The 26364-nt window shown below is 38.4% G+C and overlaps 1 protein-coding gene across 1 annotated transcript; it reads right to left on the bottom strand.

Moving 5' to 3' along the window:
- Nucleotides 1–338: 338 nt before the first annotated feature.
- On the bottom strand, nucleotides 339–24422 carry LOC132308439 (DNA polymerase I A, chloroplastic/mitochondrial-like). Its single transcript, XM_059806523.1, has 12 exons — nucleotides 24024–24422; nucleotides 21735–22875; nucleotides 21369–21560; nucleotides 20601–21274; nucleotides 8823–9288; nucleotides 6009–6104; nucleotides 5094–5186; nucleotides 4813–5007; nucleotides 3198–3290; nucleotides 2881–3093; nucleotides 2714–2803; nucleotides 339–958 (listed from the first exon to the last, which is right to left on the bottom strand). The coding sequence occupies exons 1-12, from the start codon at nucleotides 24149–24151 to the stop codon at nucleotides 797–799; spliced, it is 3543 nt and encodes a 1180-aa protein (XP_059662506.1). The 5' UTR covers nucleotides 24152–24422; the 3' UTR covers nucleotides 339–796.
- Nucleotides 24423–26364: the final 1942 nt, after the last annotated feature.

Below are 26364 nucleotides of genomic sequence, written 5' to 3'. Positions count from 1 at the left end.
ATAGGAGACCCACCGATCCCAGCAACAAATTCCTCGGCTTCATCATCCCTTTCAGTCAATCAATTCGCGCAGATAGGATAAACTGTAAAAAAATATATAATTCAGGAGGGTTTCTTGCACATACCTCAATAGTTCAGGGAGGATTTTTGCAACTTGTATAGTTCAGGGGGATTTCTTGCACATACCCCAATAATTCAGGAGGGTTTAGTGCACTTTACCCTATATGTATATATATATATTTTCAAATGAAATTGATTATGGCATGGTTCATGGCCCCTTGGCATGGTTTTTGCTAATCGGAATTGTCATAACGATGTAGCCCATTTGAAGAATGATACTACCATCAAAATTGAGCTTTAATACCGTGCAACAGAAATATGAATATAGTATTACAGGAACTAGACAGGAGTGCCATCAAAATGTAAGATTTTATACAATGGATAAATCATTTGCAGGCTCTCATTGTTCCAGCAGAATTACATAACTGCATTAAAGCTGCAACCCAATACCCTACTTCCCTAGTCCCTGAGCCCAAAGCATTAATGTAACAATGGCATACACTGGAGAAGTCCAAGTCAGCGTCATCTTCGACGAATTCTTTGCGTTTCAATATGAACCAATTCCCCCAACACAAGTACTTCCCAAGACTTTGGTTAACCCACCGTATTGGCATAGACAAATCAACACGGTGGTATCACAAGACTCCATCCTTGAGCTGCTGCAAATCACATGCCCATGGGAGGGGAGCAGGGGTTCAAACAAATCTGCACCTGTTTTGGCAGACAGAACCCACAACCTACTTGCCAGAATACCAGTTTTGAGCACATTTGGCATCAACAGAGAGGTCAACTTTAAGAATGTTCTTGCCGTCAAAGGGTTTGGACATGCACTCGACAACTATGGCCTTGGCGATGTCGGCTGACTCTTCTGGTCCTTCTAGGATTACTTCATCGTGAACCTGTTCCCCAAATTATTCATTATTTTTTCAATTAAAGCTATTTTGGCTAGCAAGTCAGTGCTCAAGTAAATACAAATAAGATATGAACGCTGAATATCGGAACAAAATTAGGCATCACAGATAAAAGCAGAACCACTCAAAATTGTTTCTACTGCTGCCATCAACAAATGCGATAAGCGTGCACAGTATGCCTATGTTATAAAGTCCTTCACTATGGTCTGATTCAACGTTCATAAATAGTTGGCGCATGTTATCTTTACATCATTTTTAGACAATGACATCTAAAGAGAGCACGTTGCAAAATAGATTTTTGAACAAAAACTCGGAAATAATCAAGTCAGGCAGGATAATATATGCTATTTTATATTATAAGTAAAAATACACAAGTGGAGGCAAAATCATTAATAAGGACACCAGTCGGTACAAATGTAGTTGGAAAGAGAGGATTTCAGGTTCCTTTGTTCCCCTCTTTCCTTCATCCTCTCTACAGCAAACGATGATTTGCCTCTGCAGTGTTAACTCGACTGCACTTCCACATAGAAAGCAGCTATGTTTTAGAAGCATAAAACTGGGTAACTGAGAAACAGCATTTTCATAAACTAAAAGTCAACTTAAAAAAGATATCAAAATGGAGGGAGGAAAGATTATAACTGGATAAAATATGGTTATATAGTGAACATATAGGATTGGAAGATAAGATTGGAATTCTACAAAAAAAATTGTATTGAACCCAACAGTGAGAAGAAAGAAACTTCTGGATTAAGGGCAATTCTCAACAATAACATGGATGGGTTTGAAAGGTAAGCTGCTTTATTGGAAGACGTGGCTATATTGTGGACTAAAATAACATGTGAAGATTATTTATTGCCAATTGAAATAGTAGATGGGATGAAGTGAAGACGAAGACAATGCAGGCAGGAAGGAGCAAGCTCTTTCGAACAATCTCATCACACTCCATGTCAATCACATGTCTAACACGGCAACTTCTCCAAGCATAAGTGTATATATAAAGAAGTTCATATAAGAATCATATAAAATGACCATATTAAAATACAAAAAATAAATAAAAATCTTTCTAAAGGAGCAGGCACAGGAAATTGGGAGTAAAACGCAAGTCATTAAACAATAGGTAAACATCTAAATACACACACAAACACACGTGTACAGAAATATTCCGTGTCCTTGAGACATGGTCATATTTTTCTTTATCAGGTGGTTTTGATTATAGTTGCACGTAACAATCAACCACCACCCAAAATAAAAAAAGGCCTTCGCCCAACTTGAGGTTGACTACATGTATCCTATTTTTCCAATTTGAAGTTGGTGGATTTCTTTTGCACATAACTATACTATCTGTTGTTTATCATTTTATCTCCGGTGAGTACTACTACAATTTCATGTTACATACATATAAAAAAATCTATCTAGTATGAAACAATATTTGCATATATAACAAATCTTTTATAAACAAAATATCATATTCTCATATTTTTGGATTTGCCACACCGTATCCATATCATGGTGTGTCCATGTCCATATTTCTTAGATTGCGGTTATTAGTACCATCATGTAATTTATAACTTGAAGCAAGGTGATTGTCAGATATGATAGCATCTGCAGATAATCCTTTTTTAACCGTTTCTTTTTATCCACTCATAGGAGGTTCGTTCCTATATGAGGCAAGGCGATTTGCACATCTCTATGTGCCCGTAGCACTTCCATATGGAGGAGAGGGGGGGGGGGAATAAACTTAACCTGTAAAAGCAGCCTCCATCCAATTTCCTTCAAACGCTCATTTTTTGAGATCTCTAACATGGCACACATGGCAACATCAGCAGCACTACCCTGTTGCAATTGTCTAATCAGAACTTCAAATGAGGAAGAATGTGTGTGAGAGAGAGAGGGCATTGGGAAAAGAGAACCTGTACTGGAGTATTGATGGCAGCTCGTTCAATGTGACCTCTTTGAGAGGAAGTTGCATTATCCATTGAAGGGAACCGGCGGGCTCGTCCTAGTAATGTATGAACACATTTCTGATATTTGGCTTCCCATTTACGTTTTTTCTGCCACTGCAGCACTTCTTGTCTTTCACTGTACCAGAGATCAACTGTTTGCTTTGCTTCCTTCTCAGAAACCTGAGAATAAAAATGGTAATCACCATACGTCAATGTATTAAGATTATTTCAGTTGAAACAACAGGAGTTACTCATTGTTTCAGGTTTTATAATGCAAAGGGTACCTTCCAATCGCGGGCAAGCCCCACTGGAGTTTTTCCGTATGCAATTGAAAAGTTGAGCATCTTTGCTTTCCTTCTTTCAGAAGCAAAAGCATCCTGAAAAAAAAAAATGTCAATCTCTTTCATATCAATAAACCAAGAAGAAGAAATGTGATCATCATTGCATTGATAGACAAGGGTAACATTTAAAAGAAAAAGGCAATCTGTTTTGAGTTTCTCGCAATAAAGGAAAATTCCTAAAACTATTCAGTTATTTATTCATTTCAATGAAATATATATAGCAGATCTCTGTGCAAGGAATTGCTATCAATAGAGACCTGCACTTCTTTTCATTTCAGAAGGTTCATGCATGGCACATAACATCATTGAAAAATTCCAATGGCCCATTATATCATCGAAGAATCCCAAGGACCCAGAATTTTCTCCTCTCAAAGGCAATAGCCATAATGCAGCCTGTATTTAATTTTTTTCTGGAGGCAGTTTTAATGTAACAGAGTAATATCATAACGCAAGAGCAATGAAATTTTTTCTACTTGAAATTGAAACTTCTTTTATCCGCAAGGAACCATGTCTTGCAGTACGCGGTGCATTTTCATCGATCTACTAAGATATATTTATTGCCCTAGTTTGGTCCTGGCTATTGATTCTAGAATGAGGATGACAGACCCACTCACAATCTACCAAAGCGCAAGCAACTTGATTTGTGAGATGACAGTGATGTTTAGCTGGTCATGGCCATAACGTGTTGTTTTCCTCATATTCATTGGAACCTTCTTTTCCAGAGCAAGAATCCCCAGGGAAGGTAGTGTTTAAATAGTTCCAAGTAGGCGGATCAGGAAAGGGATAAAAATCCAGCTTTCTCATACTCGACATAATGCTAGAGAGCCAACCCTGTCCCTCTCCAACTTGGCAAAAAGCCCTCCTAATCAAATTGCGAAATGCCAATACCAATCTGCTTGCCTTGTCATGTTTCATGACATGGATTCTTGTCCCACATTGGATCTAGATGGGGAGGGTCTTGGGCATATAAGGGCGGGTGTTAGCACCACCTAATAGCGTAAGCTTTTGGGTCGGATCGCAAGTGCCCGGCCCGTGACAAATGGTATCAAAGCAAGCCCAATCCTTAATCTGGTGTCACACCAAGCGCCCACACAGAGGTGTCCGGGTCGTTACCAGGTGCCCCGCCGTTGGGGTGGATGGGTAGACAGGGTAGACCAACTGCAATGAGGGCGTTGCAGGTTTGGGTGGGAGAGAATGTCATTGATTTTGTCCCACATCAAATCCGGATGGGGAGGGTCTTGGGCAACCTAATAGGCTAATAGCTTAAGCTTTTGGGTCCGATCACAAGCGCCCGACCCCTGACATTACGCTACTATTGGCACACTTCATACAATTGTGGATGGAAGAAATTTCATCCTACTAATTGCAAGTCTTTACATCTCACAAGTCACCTCCACCACCATACTCCCCCCGAGCCAAAAAAAAAAATATTTGAACCACCAAAAAAAGTTAAAAGATGAAGCGAAAGCCAAAAATATCCAAGTGTTGATATCATATGATTGCAATTTCTTGAAACATAAATGCCACTAATATATAAGAGAAAGATTTCACTATTTACCTTTAAGAGAGGAACAGGAGGTTTATCTTCACCAGGTTGAGGATACCACTCAAGAAGCACACGCTTCTGTTCAATGGCTTCACGAATGTGTGGATACATATTCATTGCAGTCCTTGAATGAAAATCTCCACCAGCTTTGAAGGCATGCAACATACTCTTGCAGTCGGCAAGATGTGCAAGAATCCTAAGTTCCAGCTAATTATGACAAAAATACAAAATCATAAGGAGATGATTAGGTTTATAAAATCATTATGAATAGAAAATTTGTTTTAGTCCCTTACTTGTCCATAATCAGCAACAATAAGGGAGTTCCCAGGTGCAGCAATAAATGCCTGGCGAATCTTATAACGGTCTTTCTCTAATGCAGGCTGATTCTGATGTACATAAAACGATAACATTAACCTCCCTAAACATTTGTAGAGGCCACAGTGGAGTGTATTTAAAAAATATGGGTGTGTGTATATATATTCCATAACTTCGTCTCCCTTGGTGAGCATCCAAGTATGGCATCTGTAAGTCTACTAAGTCATAAACAACAGTCTGACTCTCGAGTGTACCAGTACCAAGGACCACGTGAATATTTTGCTCATCTTTGGCATGGAAAAGCTGGAATGTAGATTCCAGCAGGATAATTCCAGATAAAGCAGCATGTAACTGAAGAACTCAGAACAACATACTTTCCTAGCATTTCACACTAGCAACTCTACAAAGCGCTATGTTATATATATTTGGGGGGTTATGCAAGATGTTCTCAATGCCATCTGATCATCCATTTTGAGTCAACACTAATCTTTATAGACACAAACAATCCCTGGACACCGCGTGCACCAGCAAGTCTGGGAGAGTCAAACATAAGACATCTGATACCTGAGCCATTGCCTCGGTGAACTTGACTTACCTTGCTTGTTCTTAGTAGCTCTGTATTACATTACAGGCTATCCTTGGCATATTGATTACCATTGAATAAGGGAAAAAAGAAAAGGTTGAAAAAATGAAAAAAAAAAATGTGCACACACACAAAAAGGAAAAAGAACATTATAGTCTCTCATTTATCAAAAAAACATTATAACCACACAATAACCATTTATTTTATCATATTTGCAACCTCTGTACAGCATGTTAATGAATAAAACAATGTAGGATGAATATTGAGGTCATATCATGTTTAATATTAGTAATAAAAGAAAATCATTTACCTGCAAATTTGGTCTCCTAGCTGACAAGCGCCCAGTTTCTGTGTTGATATTCAGTGAACAATGGACACGCCCGTTCTTGCCTGATATATGACTGCCCTGCGGTAGAAAGAAACAAATATAATCATAAACTATATGATAAACTCGAGGGTAAAAGTAGTAAAATAAAAGAACAATTATTAGCTGATATATGACTGCCCTGTGGTAGAAAGAAACAAATATAATCATAAACTATCTGATAAACTCGAGGGTAAAAGTAGTAAAAGAAAAGAACAATTACAGCTGTAAACAGAGAAAACATTAGTGCTTTGTTTGGTAGGAAGGAAGAGGTGTGGAAAGAAAATAGGAAAGAAGGAAGAGACTTCCTTTGTTCGGTAGAGATGATACAAGGAAAGAAAGGATAATAGGAGGGATGTGTCATCCTTCTTTACAAATTTTCATCCATCCAAAAATCGGCGGAAGAGAGGGGGGATGAAAAGTGGACTATTATAGAAGTTTTAAATTAAATACTATCCTAAATTACGCGAGTTAAATTATAGTACTCTCCTCTTTGAATTACAATATTATAGATATTACTGAACATAATGGTAAAACAATTTAAAACTTTTTCCTTCTCTCATAACGAACATAATAAATTGTGAGCTTATTCTCTTCTCTTCCATCCAACCAAGCAAAAAGAAGGAAAGACACAATCTCTTCCCTAGGGACGTCTTATCCATCCCTTCTTCTCTCCCTTCCATCCAATTTTTTTCTTTCCTAGTGAACGGAGCATAGGAGACATCCCCTGGGAAGAGGAAGAGACTTCTAGCATGTACACATGTAGGTTGGATCAGTCCTAGTCAAATCTCACTTGTAATTATTTCAACTAACAAGTTTACTTTCCATCAAAACATACATACACATCACTGCATGAGAGTCATATTTCATGAGTCTGATGACACATTATATGCTAAGCTTGAAAATCATAAAACCTTCACCCTGGGGGAGAGGGTTTGGATTGATGAATCAGGTAAAAGGGAAAGAGTTAAGAGACACACATCCAATACCAATAAGAGATCCTAATTTAGCCTTAAAACCATCAAAATCCAATACTCATAGCTGGATGATTATAATAAGTTTTTTTTTACACCAATCAATCTTCATTTATTTACTTGGGGGGACAAAAAAAGGAGTGGTTATAATAGAGATACCTTTTAAACAAATAGTAACTCACATAAAAAAGAAAAACCATACTCACATAATTACACAATCAGAATGAGAAAATATATCTAGGACTCTAGAAGATATTTTAAATATTGAAACATATATTAGAATTGAACCCAACGACAAACCAAAAGTCTTTTTCTATCAAACAGTCAATCTAGTATAAGGTAAATTTATCCAGAAATATTTTTTGGTTAGGTAAAGTACTCACACATTTAAAAAAATTGCCACTACAACAAATTGCCCACTACGAGGCTTAAACCTCTCCCCTCACCTCCCCCGAGAAGAGATTGTACAACATATTGCCCACAACATATATATGAATCCACAAGTCACAAATATGTATAAGTTTCTCTAAATATGGGTGAATGATGAAACAAGCATTGCACCTCCAAAAAGATTTTTTTTCAAAAAAAAAAAAATATTAGGCACTAACTTTTGTGCAATAACATATGCATTGAGGGAAAATTCAAAAAATATACTGTGTTTCATTATCATAGAATACGGACAACAGGACAAGTAAAGGGATTTGATTGTAAAGACAAATATGATAATGAGATGATAACAAGTCGTGATCTGTAGCTCTCAAACTCAAACCCAAGCCATCTTTTAACATTGCGCCAAACAATGGCCCATAGGTGGATCTCTTAAATATAAATCTTTCTGGTTGGAATTTCAAAAGGTTATTAGTTGTAATTGTGCTTTCCGAAAATGATATTATGTAATGGACTTAAAGAAATGATGAACAGTAACCTACTCTAGATAATTAAAATTTTCCCTATTTTATATAAAAGTTTTTGCATTATTTGATGTTATCTTAAATCAACATAAGGGATCTTGTTATTCATTGTCTGAATCAATCAAATAAGAATTCAACAGCTACAGTTAGTTTGTGTATATTAAATTTCCAATCACTATTTTTGTCTTATTAGTAAGGTAAGCCTCTAAAACTATCATCACAAAGCCATGACCAATATTTTTTTTTTTTCTTTTTGATAAGTAGCTCAAAAGAGACTTCCTCCAACTAATTGAATTAGGTTTATATTTGTAACAGGTTCAAAATTCTGAATTAAATTTAAAGTTCTTTTCTCTTATTAGAAGACCAACAAATACTTGTATCTCCACTTCCCTTCAGTTTATAAATCTTTGTTTTCCTTTCTTTTGTGACCTTTCTATAAATTCAATTACTTTTTGAACCCAACAAAAAAGCCAACTAGCTTACACAGTTACCATTGGTCATTACTATCGTCAACTCATGATATTTGGTTGAACACCACAGGAAAATAGGCTGCTTTTGTTGTGCACTGTAGAACATGGGGGCAATCCCACCCCAACTTGGTCCAATCAATTTTTTCAAAAAGATTGGTACAATCAAACTAGTCCAGTCCAATTCTTTTAACATTTTTTGAAGTAAAATATGTTTATAAAAGCCTTACACAATACCAATATATTTTAAATAGAGACCTGGAACAATAAAAGCTATTATTCCCCAAAAGTAATGTGCAAAAATACAATCCTATAGAGATATCAATACGTAATATTTCAAGAACCAAAATTTATTCAGGGGTAAGAAATTCAGGAAGTGTAACCAGTGAAATATGGAAAAATAGTAACCTGCAAAGGGATGATGAAGTTGGATATCAGAGAGTCTATAGAGCAAACTTCACATAAAGCAGCAATTGCATGGCAAGCCTCCTTCCCATTCTGTCCCCCTCCAAATGGAGCATAAGCCGTTCCATAAGCAGATTCTTTGTCCCCACTGGCAGCTCTTTCCTTTATCTCTGAGAGTCCATTGCTCGTTTGATCCATCTTTCCAACATTTTCATCTGATTGCAACTCATGAGCTTCATCTATAAAATCAAATTCTGCAGAAACCTTTCCAGCAAGGGTCTTCAAAGCATCTCCACTGACAGAGGGCCAACCAGATGCAGTGTACAGCTCAGTTTGTATCTCAGGACCAAGGCTATGTAGTTTTATATTGAGAAATTTTGCAGGAGTTTTCTTGCCTTCTTCTATCTCTTTGTGGATGTTGGGAACTTTAAAGTTCCTCTCAAATGGAAGACTTTTATCAGGGTCCTTCCTGAAATACAAATACAAAAGATTAATTGATTAATTTACATGTAGGTAAATTACAATGACACTCCCTAAGGTCTGGCATAATGACCATCCATATACAAGTTGAAACTTTTTTGAACAATGACACCCCGTCAGAAATTGAATCGAAACAGCCCTTTAAAAGTTATGAAAGTCAAGATTGCCCTTTGATATTTTATTAATCTAAATTGCAAAATATCAATACTTTTAAATGACGTTTTTGCCCTATGCCTCATTGGTAGAGAACAGGTGGCAGCTAGTAGAGGCCAGTGGCAGCAACCTTTTAAAGTATATAAAAGGCGTGGCAAGGAGGGTTCGAAGGCTCAAACCTTAATTTGGCACATGCTAGACGATGGAGAGTCCACTTGGAGTCTTGCATAATTAGGGGGGTTTGGTCAAATTGCATTATTTTGGTAATTGCATCAATTATGGTGAAATTGCAGTTTTTGGTAAATTGCATCAATTAAGTTATTTGTTACTTTATTAAGCTAGAGTCAACTTATTACCTTCATTGTAGGGTAATATAAAAAGGATACTATGTAATTCTAATTACTCAGTCAATGAATGAATAAAAATATCCTTTGTGGTTTCGTTGTGAGTGATTCACAAATTCTGAGGGTGTGAGGCATTCTCTACGTGTGATACCTAGGCTTTGTTGGAGTGATTCCAATAGGTTTTTTTTCCTTGTTTTCAATCATTTCTCTCTACCAATCTGTTTATTTGAATTTCCGGCCACTTCTCTGTTTTTCTACATTTCTACTATTGAACCTCCAAATTTCAACCCTAGTTCTTTGGACTTTCAGCCTCTGAATTCTTTCAGTTCTTAGCAATTTAAGGCTTCTCCCTTGTCCTAAATCACTCATCATTACACCTCACCACTTTCTCTTTCTAATATCTCAACTGCTCCATCAGAAATCCCCACTCTCTTTTTATCTTTTCTCTTGCACTGGACCACCATCATTCCTCTTTGATCACACAAATCTCATCAAGATTAAGATTTACATAAATAGGTAACCTTCTACAGATTCATTGATCTAAAAAAAATTATTACCCTTTTATCTTTCCATTGTATGTTGGAAATAACACTTAGTGCAAGCCAAACGTCTCAATTGAGACTTTGAGATTTATATATATAAATATGTATATTTGTATATGTATATGTATATTTTGAACCCAAACACCACACCACAACCACCGGTCCACCACCACCATCAAATCCCTAGCCCTCTCCGCCCCAAAATCCCTTACCGCCATCACCACCAAGAAAGTTATCACCGTTAAATCCTCAGTTCTGGCCGCAGCGTTAGCGTCGTTGCCGAAGACAGAGATGAGGCCCATCCCTGTGATAACGTAGCGGAAACGATAAAGAACAGGATTAAACCCTTGAATTCACAAAGAACACATTCATAAGAGAGAAACTAAAATTATATTGATAATAATGATGTCTGCAGACTTACATCTCTTGCCTTTATATAGGCAACTCAAAAACAAAAACAAAATAAAAATAAAGCATGTGTGAAATAATATTAAAGGGGAAATCTAAGATTTGATGGAGCAGATTCCTCCTTAAATCTTGCAATGGAGAATAATATCTTCTATTGTTGGCAACTACACTAAATCTTATTTATTTTCTGAATCCTCCTTAAATCTTGCAATGGAGAATAATATCATCTATTGTTGGCAACTACACCAAATCTCCTTAAATCTTGCAATGGAGAATAATTTCTATTTCCCTCCTTACTGTTTCAGCCCCCCTTATTTGCTGTGATCATGTATGCTCATACACGCATAAGCCGTTCTACATCAGTCTCCCTTGCGTGAAAAGAACTTGTCCCTGAGTTACCCGAATCTGGCGGATAATACTCATGTATGTCAGCCACGTTGAAGGTAGAAGAAATGGCCATGTCAGCAGGTACATCAATCACATAGGCGTTGTCATTGATTTTATTCAGAATCTGATAAGACCATATTTCTTGGCCTTCAGCTTGTTGTATGTTCCCACTGGAAACCTCTTTTTTCTTAGATACACCATTACCAAGTCCTCTTCTTCAAATATTCTTTTCCTTCGTCTCTTGTCAGCTGCAGCCTTGTATTTGGTGTAAGTTTCCTCTAGATGTTTCTTGACACTCTCCTAAATGGTCTTAATGTGCTAAGCCATTTTCTCTGCAGCAACACTGTTCCCTGACAACTTCGGTAAGGACACCAAATCCAAAGCAACCTTGGAGAACAGCAATACACAACTGCAAACAGGGATTTTCCAGTGAAACTGTTAACTATGCATTTGTAAGCAAATTCTGTCTGGGCAAGAGCAAGATCCCACTGTTTTGGTTTCTCTCCTGGAACGCAGCGAATTAGATTGCCAAGGGTTCTATTCACCACCTCTGTTTGGCCATCAGTAAGGGGTGACTGGTGCTACTGAAATTAAGAGAGGTATCGAATCTCTTCAGTAAAGTCCACCAAAAGTGAGACAAGAACTTGGTGTCATGATCTGAGGTAATGGACTGTGGCAGCCCATGTAAACGAACCACCTCTTTAAAGAACAGATTGGCCATTTGGAGTGCATCGTTCGTCTTCTTGCGTGCAATAAAATGGGCCATCTAGGAAAATCGATCGACCACCACAAAAACACAGTCTACTCCTCGCTGCATCCTTGGCAACCCAAGAACAAAATCCATGGATAAATCCTCCCATGAAGCATCTGGAATAGGCAGTGGTGTGCAAAGGCCAATATTCTAAGATTGGCCTTTGTTAGCTTGGCAAATTGAGCACTGCTGTACATGGTTCTCTATGTCACGCTTGAGTTGCGGCCAATAATATCATTCTTCCACCAGCTATCGCGTCTTCTCCTAATCCTCTCCATGCAATTCACGAACCACTTGCTCCAGCAAAGAGCTTTGCGGAATACACAACTGATTTTTATTAAAGAGAAATGTGCAACCCTTTAAAGGATTGGCTCGTTTTACACGCTGCCCAGGTTTGGCCAAAATCTTCTTCGGCCTCATATAACTCCTTCAAGCACTCGAACCCTGTGATTTCAGCCCTCATAGTCACTAAGAAAGCTGCTCTCCGACTTAGTGCATTTGCAACTTTATTCTGTTGGCCTGACTTGTGTTTTAGAGAGAAGGGGAATCGCTGGATATAAGCCGCCTATCGCACGTGCATCCGATTAACACTGTTTTGATTGTTAATGGACTTCAATGCCTGGTGATCTGTAAACGGCACAAACTCTCACCGGATAAGATAATGTTCCCATGTATGCAAAGCTTGCACCACCGCATAGAATTCCAACCTATAAGTAGTCCACTTCTTGCGTGCTTCACTTAACTTCTCACCATAAAACGCTACTGGCCTTCCTTCTTGTGATAGAACTGCTCCGATTCCCACTATTGAGGCATCACAATCCACCTGGAATAGCTTCTCAAAATCTGGAAGGACTAAGATTGGGGTTCTCATCTCAGCTTCCTCTCCCCATTGGAATTTTCCTTTCTTCATGCACTCTGCGATGGGAGCCACAATACTACTGAAGTTCTTGATGAACCTTCGGTAAAACGTGGCTAAGCCATGGAAACCGCGTACTTCTCCCACATTCGTGGCCCTCACCTTCTCCTTATCTACCCGAATGCCATCATTACAAACCACATAGTCTAGGAATACTAGGTTTAGGGTCACAAAGCTACACTTCCTCACATTAATGAACAACTTATTCTTCTGCAAAGCTATTAATACCTCTCTCAAGTGCAAAAGGTGTTCTGCCTCTGTTTGACTATAAACCAGAATATTGTCGAAATAAACAACTACAAATCGACCAATAAATGTTTGAGTACTTGATTCATCAACCGCATGAAAATACTAGGGAAATTCTGACACTGTTTCACTAAAACGATCATAACTCTCAACATAAATGGAATTTGGGGATTAGGTTGGTCTCATTGGAAAGCTAACTCAAAATCCTTGAAAATGGACTCAATAATAACCCTATTTGGGTTCTGAACGAAGAAGTTATGACCGTCCGAAGTCTGGTGATCAAAGTTGTCAAACTGACAAGGCAAAATGGCACACTGGAGGACTTGAGCAGGTTCAAGGGTCTTGAACCGGTTCAAGATGGGCTCATTTAAACCTGTTTTCATATCATAATGTCCCAGCAATGCATCAATCAGTCAACTACAACAAGTATAACAAGTTATATTAATCAGGAAAATTTTCAAACCTTCAATCTCAATATAATAACCATGGTCCCCACATGTCACTTTAATTATTTATTCAACAATCTCAATCCCCAAAATCCTTTTTATAGTGAACTCACAATTTTAAACTTGGATGCAATTAGACAAATTCCGGCGTATGCCAAATTCTTGAAAGAATCTTTGCACTTAAAAGATGAAGAACAAGAGCCAAGCACCAAAGAAAGTTGTCTTGACCGAGCAAGTAAGCTCCATTTTGCAATATAACACTCTTCCAAAATTTAAGGACCGCAATTCACCTACTACTTCTTGCATCATTGGTGACCATGTCATTAACAGGTCTCTTCTAGATGCACCCGGCTTGACGCTCTTCAACTGCAGGTTGGTGCCATGGAGGGCACTCTTACAAATTTTCGTCTGGAGACAAGGAGCGTTGGATAATCCAAACGGCATAACTAACCACTCGTATAGTTCATCCTTTGTTTTGAACGCCGTTTTCCACTCATCCACAGGGCGGATTCTGATCTGATGGTATCCGCTCTTTAGGTCCACTTTAGTGAAGACTTTCGATCCCGACAACATATCCAGCATATCAACCAACCGTGGAATGGAATCTGTACTTGACAGTGATTCTGTTAATTGCGCGACTATCAACGCACATTCTCCAGCTGTCATCTTTCTTCGGTATTAGCAGGGCCGGAACAACACATGGGCTCATGCTCTCTCGAATTAACCCTTTCTGTATCAACTTTTCCACTTACTCTTGTAATATCTAACTCTCGTCGGGACTTATTCGATAATGTGGTAGATTTGGCAAGCTCGCGGCTCGCCTCGGGCACCATTACCAAGTCAATGTGGTGCTGAATGTACCTTGTGGGAGGGAGACTATCAGGCAAGTCTTTCGGCACCAACTCACTGAACTCCTGCAATAATGGTTGCACTATTGCTGGAACTGTAAAAGGGGGTTGTTCAACCACTTTCCCACGACAAAGATGTTAGGGGTTGTTGTTACTTCGCCCAAAAATTCCTCATTATTGATCAAAATAACTTAATTTCCTTTGGGAAATTTGGCTTCTTTCAGCGGACCCAGAACAATCTTCTGACCATTCTTGTATAGAATATACACATTGTCTCTACTACGGTGAATGGCATCAACATCAAATTGTCATGGTCTACCCAAGATTATATGGCATGCACCCATGTCGACTACATCATAACGCACCTCCTCTACATATGTTTTCCCAATTGAGAATGGAACCGTGCAGGTTTCAGTTACTCGCATTTCCGAGCCTTTCTTAATCCATCCAATTTTGTATGGATGGGGATGTTTCTCTGTTTTAAGCCCCAATTTTCGAACCATTGTTAGGGAAACAATGAACCGGGCGGTACGTCGCGTATCGACCGATACGGCGAACTATGGTCAATCTTCATACGAAAATCCCTAGAATCATCAATTTTCCATCGACCTCGATTATCTCCAAACACCTGTACGGCTCGGTTGTTACCAATACCGACATTTTCCTCTTAGGTTGGTTGCCTAATTGGTGGGCTTGGGTTGCGATTACCAGCACGACGTCCATATCATTGGGCAGCCTGTTGTTTTTGCGGTTAAGTTCTACCGTTGTCAATCTCGCCAATACTTGACGCATAGTTTCATGCATATCAAGTAAGGTTCGATTAACGTTAGTCTGGAATTCAGTAAACTCAGCCCTCAAAAGAGTTACTCCATCACGATCACCGTCGCTGGAAGGGTTGCTTCCATCTCGTGAACCGGCAATCGAAACAAAGGCGAATCTTTTTTTTTTTTTTTTTTGATAAGTAAATTTTATTAAAGAAAACGCTCAAAGGGGGAGCGAAACCCAAAGACAAAACAAGGCTAAAAGCGCCTTAAGCCTTCAAAGAGGCCAGAAAAACAACCAACTCCTCTACAGAACGAAAATCTCTCCCTGAAACCCAACAAAAAAGAGTGAAAATAATAGAGAACTTAAGCATAGAGATAGGTTTTTCCTTTCCATCGAAATATCTCATATTTCTCTCAAGCCAAATGCACCACCAAATGCACAGAGGCGTAGCCCTCTAAGCGTCCCGGATGAGAGGCCCCACTGAAAATCCTCACTAAGCCTCAATCAACCCTCTAAAGGACCCAGGCATAATCCAAGGGATCCCAAATAGCCCAATCATCAAATCCCAACAGTCCCTAGCCATGCTGAAGAAGAAGGTGATCAATGGTCTTCTCATCTCGCAAGCACATATAACATCCATTAACCACCAACTGATTCCTCCTCCTCAAATTATCCTAAGTTAAAATCCTACCCAAGACAGAAATCCAAGCAAAGAAGGCCACCTTAAGGGAAGCCTTGGATCGCCAAATAAACTTCCAAGGGAAAAAACCTCCAGCGCCAACCGTAAGACATTTGAAGAAGGATCTCACCTCAAAACAACCCTGAGGGTTAGGAATCCAAAGCTAACAATCCAGATCCCCAACTGTAATCGTCTGACCTTACAACAATTCCAAAAACCGGGTGACCTCCTCAATCTCCCAATCCTGGAAGTGCCTCCTAAACTGAACATCCCAAGTCAATCTCCCGTTATCAAGATGATAACAGTCAACCACCATGGCCTGTCTATGAGAAGCAATCCTGTAGAGACGTGGGAAAGCGAGAGCAAGAGGAAGCTCCCCACACCAAAGATCCTCCCAAAATCTGATTCTCCTACCATCCCTGATACGAAACCGAACATGCTTGCAGAAATCATCCTACCCCTTCCAAATGGCAGTCCAAACCCCCACACCCCTAGGACCACACACCACAAGGGAACTCCACCCTCCACTGCTCTCCCCAAATTTATGCACGATAACCCTCCTCCAGAGCCAACGCCTCTCCACCCCAAACCTCCACAGCCATTTCCCAAGGAGAGTCTTATTGAAAGGCAACAATCTCCTAATCCCTAAACCACCCCTCCGAATTGTATAGCACACTTGTTCCCAACAAACCAAGTGAAACTTAAACTCCTCCCCTTTCTCCCCCCCAAAGAAAATTGCGCTGCAACCTCTCAATCCTCTCCGCTACAGAGGAAGGAATCTGAAAGAGAGATGAAATAAGTGGGGAGGCAAGAAAGAGTACTCTTAATCAGAGTGACCCGACCCCCCTTAGAATCTATCCACAACCGGATCCCAACTCCCCACACATCTCAAGGGAGCACCCAGGGGCAACCCTAAGTAAGAAATAGGAAAGGAGCCAGTGCGACAACCAAGAATCTGGGCAAAACTCTCAATCTCAGGGACCTCCCCAACCGGCACAAGAACACTCTAACCAACATTCACCTTTAACCCAGAGACAACTTGAAACCAGACCAAAACACATCTCAAATATCTCATCTGAGCCGCATCAACATCACAGAGCACTAAAATATCATCAGCAAACATCAAGTGGGATATCTCCAACTGGCTGGCAACATCCCTGCCCACCTTAAAGCCTCTTAGAAATCCCAAATCAACCGCCCTCTTAATCAATCTACTAAGGGCCTCCATCACAAAAAGGAACAAGAACGGAGAAAGAGAATTCCTTTGTCTCAACCCCCTCGAACTGGAGAAAAACCGGTCGGAGCACCATTCACAAGAACTGAAAAACAAGCATAGGAAATACAATACAAAATCCATCCCCTCCAACGCTCCCCAAAACCCATCCTCTCCATCAAGTAGAAGTGGAAACTCCAGCTCACATGATCGTACGCCTTCTCGATGTCCAGCTTGCACAAAACACCTGGACTCCCACTACTCAATTTGGAGTCAACATATTCGCTAGCAATAAGAACTGAATCTAAGATCTGTCGACCTCCCACAAAAGCATTCTGAGAGTCAGAAATGACACCATCCAAGACTTTCCTCAACCTAGAGGCCAGGACTTTAGCAATCAACTTGTAAATACACCCCACCAAGATTATAGGGCGAAAATCCCTAACATTCAACGCCCCTTCCTTTTTCGGAATGAGAGCAATAAACGTGGCATTCAAGCTCTTTTCAAAAGAGCCCTGAGCATAGAAAGCATGAAAAGTACCCATCACCTCCTCACGAACCACCTCCCAGCACTCCGAGAGAAATCTCATGAAAAAACCATCTGGACCTGGGGCTTTATCCCCATTACAACTCTTCAGCGTGGAAAGAACTTCCTCTTCTGAAAACGGCTCCTCCAAAACAGAGCTCTCCTCACCCGATAAAGAATCAAACTAAAGCCCTTCAAGCAAAGGTCTCCAACCAGTAGATTCTGTGAACAATATCGAGTAGTAATCTGCAATACCCTTGCAAATCTCCTCCTCCTTATAAAACACCTCCCCATTCACACGGATTCTCCCAATGTGATTGCCCCTTCTATGAGAATTGGCAAGTCTATGAAAAAAAATTGTGTTATTATCCCCTTCTTTAAGCCACAATGCTCTAGACTTTTACCTCCACGAAATTTCTTCCATAACAGTAATCTCAGCAAACTCCGCCTGACACTCCACCCTCCTAAGTCTCAAGGAATCCGACAAAAAACCCCGACCCTCCATCTGATCAAGATCAGCAATCTCTGAAAAAACCTTATTCTTCCGCCAAACAAAATTACCGAAAACCTCTTTATTCCAAACTTTAAGATCGATCTTCAACAAGCGCAACTTACATGCAAGAGAATGACTAAGAGAGCCACTCACACTATACCCCTCCCACCAGGATCGAACACGCTCCAGAAAACCCTCAGCCCAAAGCCACATATTCTCAAATCTGAAAGGGGATGTTCTACTACGCAATCCACCACAATCCAACATCAACGAAACATGATTAGATAAAGGGCGAGTCAAGGTAGCCTAAACAACATCTGAGAACTTCTCCTCCCACTCACTCGACACAAGGAACCTGTCAAGACGAGAGAAAGTGGGAGGAGAACGACCACTAGACCAACTAAAAGAACCACCCACCAAAGGCAAATCAATCAACCTCGACACATCAATGAACTCCGAAAAAGACTCCATGTCAAACGTCCATCTTCCCCCCGTCGACCTCTCGAAAGGAGAACGAACAACATTGAAGTCCCCACCAATACACCAAGGCAACTCTCATCGCCTACGGACCTCACCCAACTCCTCCCAAAATAAATGACACAAACTGTCTTCTGTAGAGCCATAAACACCAGAGAAAACCCAACGAAACTCGTCCTCCGACAAAGAGAACACACAAGAAGCAGAGAAAAACCCCACCTGAGAATCCACCAAAGAAACCCAACGATTATCCCACATGATAAGAACTCCACCCACAAAGCCAATCGCATCCAGAGCAATCCACTCCACAAACCTCTCTCCCCCCTCCCCCCCAAAACCCCAACAACACAAACTTCGCACAATTAAGTCTGTCATCGATGCAATCTTGGTCTCTTGCAAACACAAAGGCGAATCTTGGATTTGGAACCTTGCTCTGATACCAACTAACGTAACGGAAACGATAAAGAACAGGGTTAAACCCTTGAATTCACAAAGAATATACTCACAAGAGAGAAACTAAAATTATATTGATAATAATGATGTGTGCAGACTTACATCTCTTGCCTTTATAAAGGCAAGTCAAAGACAAAATAAAAATAAAGCATGCATGAAATAATATTAAAGGGGAAATCTGAGATTTAATGGACTTAAATCTTGCAATGGAGAATAATATCTTATATTTTTGGCAACTACACAAAATCTTCTTATTTATTTTCTGAATACTCCTTAAATCTTGCAATGGAGAATAATATCTTCTATTGTTGGCAACTACACCAAATCTCCTTAAATCTTGCAATGGAGAATAATATCTCCTATTTCCCTCCTTACCGTTTCCGTCTCCCTGATTTGCGGTGACCATGTATGCTCATATACACATGAGCAAGCTGTTCTACATCATGTGACGACCACGCGCTTCTTCGGATCCTTCTCGAGCTTGGGGGCGAAGGTTGTGGTTATGTCGGTGCCGCCTCCGTTGCGACCACCGTTGAAGTACGATCTTGGTGCAGTTTGATTAGGCAACTGTGCCCCTCATCCTTGCTTTTTGGGCTCTGTTTCTAGCTTATACATACTGTAATAGAGGCTGTAATCATTTATATCTGAAGGCAAAACATTTTTCTTTATTGTTTTTTATGTTACAGAATTACTTGTGCTAGTGTAATCAAGACCTTCTATGAGGATGGACCTGGATACAGGACATGTACATGATCATACAATCATCATACAAACACAGTGATAACTGATACAACATATTCTTAAAGAAAACTAGAAAAGGCACAGAGAGTGAGGATACGACAATATCTCTACACACGTGTATAAAAAATGGATTTGAGAATAACTTTAAAATAATAGTCATTTGTGTTTTATGAATATATTATGACTAACAATCGCGTTTACAAAATTATCACAAACAACTATTTTTATAAATCCATCAACTGCCATGTAATTCTGGCTCCTAATACCAAAAAAAAAAAAAAAAATTAATAATAATAATAATAAATAAAAAATCACATGAAAAAGATAAAAATTATGCTGCATGTAATTAGACACATACCTTCTAATTATATCTCAACTCTTCTCTAAGAAAGTACAACTATTTAAAATCCTTATTATACTTTTCATAATATGATATTACTAGAGATGATCTTAAAGTTAAACACGTATCATACATGTTTTAGGAGTATCCAAGAAATATTAGATAAAAGTTCAAAATTTTAAATAAATATTTAAAAATATAGAAACAGTAGTATATACATGTACCTTAGAACTGAGTTGTATCAATGTCCAATACGAATACAACTGCGTTATGGAAGTATCAATGCTTCAAAAAAGACCTTAAAACATAACATGTTTGGCTATTTTGTGCCATAAAGCACTCACAATCTATGGTTTCTTTTCTTTCTTTCTTTCTTCTTTTTTTTTTTTTAGAGGAATAGACCAGTTAAGTTCTGAAAAAAGAAAAGACAAAACAGAAAGTAAAAGACATGTTCACCAGAAAGTACGGACTTACTAAGAGCAAAAATGGCAAAACAGGATTAACGTGGTGAACACAGAAAATGTAGACACCAGTCTTGTTAAGTTTGTTGCATAAAACATTAAAACTGCTTACCTGTTTGTAATGCCGCCAAAAAAGAGCTGGCGCAACTGTGCATCACTTCCAACATTCATATACTTAGCATTGGGACAATACTTAGATGCCCAATTGCGAAACCTATTCACAGCAACCTGTTGCTCCGCTCTAGCTACTTTTTCAATCTCTGCGAAATAGGCTCGGTCGACCAGCATCCCCTCAGTTTCCATTTCTACTAAAAGCTCACCAAATGGGCGCCAATATTTCATGTAAAAGTCGAACATTGTTCCTTTGCAGACTCCCTCGAGTTGCCACTTCATAACAACTAGTTTACTTTTCAAGCTCTTATAGAGCTCTAATGTGCTTATTGAATCCAAGGCAGAATAACAAATCCATGGTATCCGCTCTTCTCTTTGAAGCTCTTCAACAGGAAGGATAGTGATAATTTTGCCCTCAGATCCATCTTTCTTCACCTTTCTCCTGCCGAAGATGGTTACCATTGAAACTTTACCAATCAAACTTTTATCAAGGTGGCACCCCTCACCAGACATGACCTTAGGGTCACATGTAAGTGCTTCTAAAGAATACCCACCCAGTATTCGCCTTGAAGAATCCCATAATCGAGCCATATGCATTGTATCAGCATGAAAGCCAGATATTTTAAGCCCATAGTTCCGCACTATATGACTGTCAAAGCTATAGTTGTGCCAAACCTACAGAAAAGGCAGGCAAGCAGCAATTGAACCAATTTTAACCACAGAATGATGACCTTCAAGTCACCTGTAAATCACTAAGAAAATGTTTCACCTTTTTTACGGAAGGATCTTCAAAAAATGGAGCAAATTCGGCTAAAAGACTTCTGCCACCACCATCTAGGACATCTACCCAGAGACAAGACTTCCCATTGCCAAAATTTGCTGCTGGCTCAGAAAAGATACTGAAGCAAATTAATTCTCCATGATCAATAGGTGTTTCCTGTTTCACATCTATTTTAGCCACCTGCAAGTATAAGCAAACAGAGAAATAAGCTCAGAAGTAGCTCAGGATCACATGTAACTTTACTCATGCATGGATAAAATCATGTGAAATAAGTATTCTGTATGCCTTTTTGTTGCATAAACAAGTACATAAATAGACACATTGTATAGAATGTAAGCTAAGTAGAAGACATGCCTCTGTATCACATGCATAAACGTGATGCCTGTATTGAGTTGTAAGCATCCGAACAACTTCCTTCGCTACAGAGATATTATCAACTACAAGAACCTTATCATATATGTGAGCAAGCCTCTCACGAAGATGGGACTGGCAAACACCTCTGGCTTCTTCATCAGTTATTGGCTCAATATATTTTTCATCTGCACTATCAGTGGTGCTGGCTGGAAATAGTTTTCGACTTGTTTCTTTCCTTTCCTCTGAAAGATTCTCTGACAACAAACCATTGGGCTGGTCATCTTTCGATAATGTATGTGCTGAATTTAAATCCTTTTGCCTTGGATGATTAGACATGGAGCCACTAACATTAATAGAGGCAGGCACACTATATTTTGAACTTCTGCATTCATAATCACTGCGACCTTGCAAACCCTCATCCTTACCTTGTGCATTCTTACCATGAAGATGGGACTGGCAAACACCTTGGGCCTCTTCACCAGTTCTTGGCTCAACATATGTTTCATCTGCATCATCAGCAATGGCAGTAGATTTTGCATCTGCAGCATCCCTTTCTGGCCTTGCTTTCCTTTCCTCTGAACGTTTCATTGACAAACTGTTGGACTGGACATCTTTCAATAATGTAAGCTCTGGATTTAAATCCTTCTGCACTGGATGATTAGACATGTTGCCACTAACATTAATAGAAGAAGGCACAGTTGATTTTGAACTGCCATCTTGCAAATCCTCACACTTACCTTGTGCATTATTCAGAAAATATGCCTTTCTCTTTTCCCGTATTTCCTCACATGATTTAGCCCATAATAGAGCTCCACCAGTACTTTGCCCAACGCTGTTGGGCTGTGTCGTTTCAGAAGCAATATCCAAATTGTTGCCGCATCGATGTGTTGGAACTTGATTTTCTTCCTGCTTAATTTGTTGGCAAACTGATTCATTTGAGGGTTTGGAAGTATCTGGCAAAAGTGGGACCATAAAAGCACGTGGTGCAGAAGGATTTCTCGCCTTTGGCTCAACTTTAAGCTCCCAACCACCGGATGGCATGGTGTTATAACTTGAACTATGTTTAAGATGAAGTGATCTACCAAACATGGTTAGAGTGGAAAATGGACATTTGCCAGTCAAGAGTGCCAAAACTTCTGGCCTGAAATTTTAATCAACAAGGAATAAGAAAAACAGAAGAAATTGATGAAGTAAAAAAAAAAAGGGTATTCCTTTGCAAGCTAAATATGAAAGAAGGCAATACCAATTACAAGCATCTACAACATCAATAAGATAATATATAATCACAACGTCCAACAATTTTTTTTTTTTTTTTATGACGTGGGAACCCCCGCAACTACCCACCCTTTAGACTTGTAGCTACCAGGTAAATCCCCGGCTATCCACCCCGACCCCACAGTGCGAGTAACAGGTAAGTGAGGAACTTCCAGAGTTGGAGGAGAATCGAACCCACACCCAAGTACTAAATTTGGACAACGTCCAACAATTGATCATATGAAACTCAACAAAAGTTTACCCCAATTACTTGTTTCTCCACTGATAGTTAGTTTTTTAAAATTATTTTTAACTACTTCAATGAATTCTCTTTTTCCATTATTATCTTACCACACATCCATCTCAATATTTGCACTTTACGAAGACTTATTTTATGACCTATTGTTTCTTGGTTGCTTATCATCATGTCCCATGAAGCATGATTGGTCTAACAACTATTTTATAAAAATTACCTTTCACTTTTAGATATATAAGTCGTTCACATGATATGCCCCAAAAGCATCCTTCTAACTAACTCACCCTGCTTCAGTTCCAAGTTTAGTATTATCTCCTATTATATAAAATCAATAATAGATGACAAATCTCTTTAACAACAATAGCTTAGCAATGGTTTTTTAGAACTCAGTGCTAGTATTTAAATTTATAGCAAATTTATAGAACCCCAAGGGCCTGAAATCATCCTGGCTATATCAATTACTATCCCAGCAATCTAAGGGCGATTATGAAGTAGAAGATAACACAAAGCTGAATGTCCTAAATGTACCAAGTACCAACTTACGTATAAATATTAAGTACCAACTTTTTACGCAAATACACATTTATTATAAATATACAGAAGAAACTAACCCACATGCCACATTTTAAAACCCCACTAATCCATGAAACTTAATAAGTGGATTACAAGTGGGGATTATAAATCGAATAACCTTCGTATCAAAAAGTATAAAATACCACAAAGCAACGTTAAAAAAAAAAAAAAAAAAAGGTTAGGTCTGAGTGCCATTAAAACCAAACCTGTGAAGGGCTTTCTTGGAGGAAGAAGACACCACAGAGGAAGAGAGGGCACGTGATTGAGATAGGCAGACACAAGAACGGAAAGAAGACTTAAAGGGGGTGCCTGGGGTGTAAACCCCCATTGCCATGGACTCTACAACTCTCCTAATCTTACTGATTCTACAATAATAAGCCGTTTTGATAGACTTTTGATGGGACTGTAAATAACAGTTGTTTTTACAGTGTTTATAGTTTGTCTTAGAGCGGTGGTCTTGAGTAGGGCGCAGAGCCGAAGGAGGAACCCAGGAAGAGAGAGAAAGAGAGGAGAGAGAAAGATGGGGGGAAATCTGAAGTCAAGGTTAAACCCTTGCTCTGGAAAAACCCCAACCCCCAATATTGCGGACGAAGGCAAATATTTGTCTCCCCGTTTCACTACTACCCTATTTACTTGACAGAGAGACAAAAATGCCCCCATCATTTTCAGCAGCTCCTTCTATTCTTGGCTCTATTATTTGTGCTATCCCGTGCCCTTTTAGAACTTTATTTATTTATTTCATTTAAAGCTGATGAAAATAGGTTTAAAAAAATTAATAATACTGGATTGATGCGAGTGCACTTTCATAATTTTATTTATTTATTTCATTTAAAGCAGATAAAAATAGGTGTTTTTTTTTAATAAGACTGGATTGATGAGAGTGCCCTTTTATAATTTTATTTTTTCATTTCATTTACGGCGGATGAAAATAGTTTTTTTTTATTTTTATTTTTGATAAGACCACTATTTGAATTTTGTTTTCACTAAAATTAAATGAGTTTGCATTTCTTGGATACATTGTATAAATCATACCCAATATATTTAAGGGATGTATATTCATTTCGCTTTTTGATTTAAATATCAACGTTCTTTCACTAATTTATTTTATGTTTAGGTTTTTTTAACTTAATTAATTATTTTTCATTACCGTATGGTAGGGGGTGGCCATTCGTGTTCGTGTCCTAAAGGTATTATACTAAATAGGCCAAAAATTTAACCCATTTAATAATTGTATCAAGAATAATCAACACTAACCCAACCCGTTTATTAAATAAATAAACGTATTAATCCGTTTAATGATCTGTTTATTAAAACAAGACATTTAATATTTAATCAAATACTAAATAATACGAAAAAAAAATTGTCATAATTAACCCAAATTTTCAAAATAAAAAAGAAAAATCATAAAGTATAGACAAGGTTTATGTTGAAATGACTTAACTATCTATAGTAATTAGGTTTAAACAGGTAACATATTACATAAGTCATATTTACGATTATAACATGTTAAGTTAAACGAGTCATACATGGGTTACACGAATTGAACTACTTAATTCTAACTCGACACAGTTAAGTAAACGGATTAATCGTATCAATCCAAGCTTTTATGATCTAAATCCGTTTATGCCAAATTCAAATCTTTTTAACGTCGTATTCGTGTCGTGTCTTAATTGACCACCCGTGCCATTTAGTCAAACGTCATTTACTCAAGTGATATTAGGTGTTAGCTAAGGCATCTCTGTTGATCCAAAAAAATGGTTTATGACCTTTTCATTGTATCACTTTTATAAATGAGTAAATTTAAAAACAAATTTTAAATTTGAAAGAGTTATAAACTAAAAATTTAAATGAAAAGAAGCTCGAAAACATTAAAATTTATGTTTAATGCTCCTCAGAAGTACCTTCATGCAATTATCAACTTAATATGTGAAATAGAACCTTATGGGACAGAGAAAATAGCTGAAATGTAAACTAAAGTTGGTGATACGATCAAAAAGAAAAACAAAAACTGTGCAGAATATACATCATGTACTTGATGCAATTTCAAGTTACCAATTCTGCACTTGATATGGTTGCTTTCACATTATCCAGAATGAAATAATAACTTGTTAGTTCTATCTTATTTTTGAAATGAACATGAAAGTCACTTTCAAATTAAACCTTAATAACCAAATACTTATAATAACTTGCAGATTAAATGAGTTACATTTTTGTAATTTGCATCATAATTTATGACCCTCCCTTCTGAAAAATTATTACATGATTCCAGAACCATCAATAATTGATAGACACCCACTTAAAAAAGCAAATACAAACTAACACATTTGCTTTACATGTCAACTAGTGATTTGTAGAAACTAATGAGAAATTATTACATGGTCTGAGACTGTATGGTTCGATCAATCATAACCCGACATACAAGAAAAAAAGACTGCTGAACACGGGAGACAGAAGCGCTCATTAAGTAGAACATGGAATTGAATGGTTGCCTCTAACATAGTATTACAAGTCATTGCAAAAAAAATTGGCTTTGCCGTCTCTGGGATA

The sequence above is a fragment of the Cornus florida genome, unplaced genomic scaffold (assembly GCF_030987335.1).
Source record: "Cornus florida cultivar Cherokee Brave unplaced genomic scaffold, ASM3098733v1 CherokeeBrave_3.0.0_Hap2_Chr05, whole genome shotgun sequence".
NCBI classification, from domain to species: domain Eukaryota; kingdom Viridiplantae; phylum Streptophyta; class Magnoliopsida; order Cornales; family Cornaceae; genus Cornus; species Cornus florida.
The sequence above is the reverse complement of the archived record's forward strand: the minus strand, read 5'-3'. Positions and strand labels throughout refer to the sequence as shown.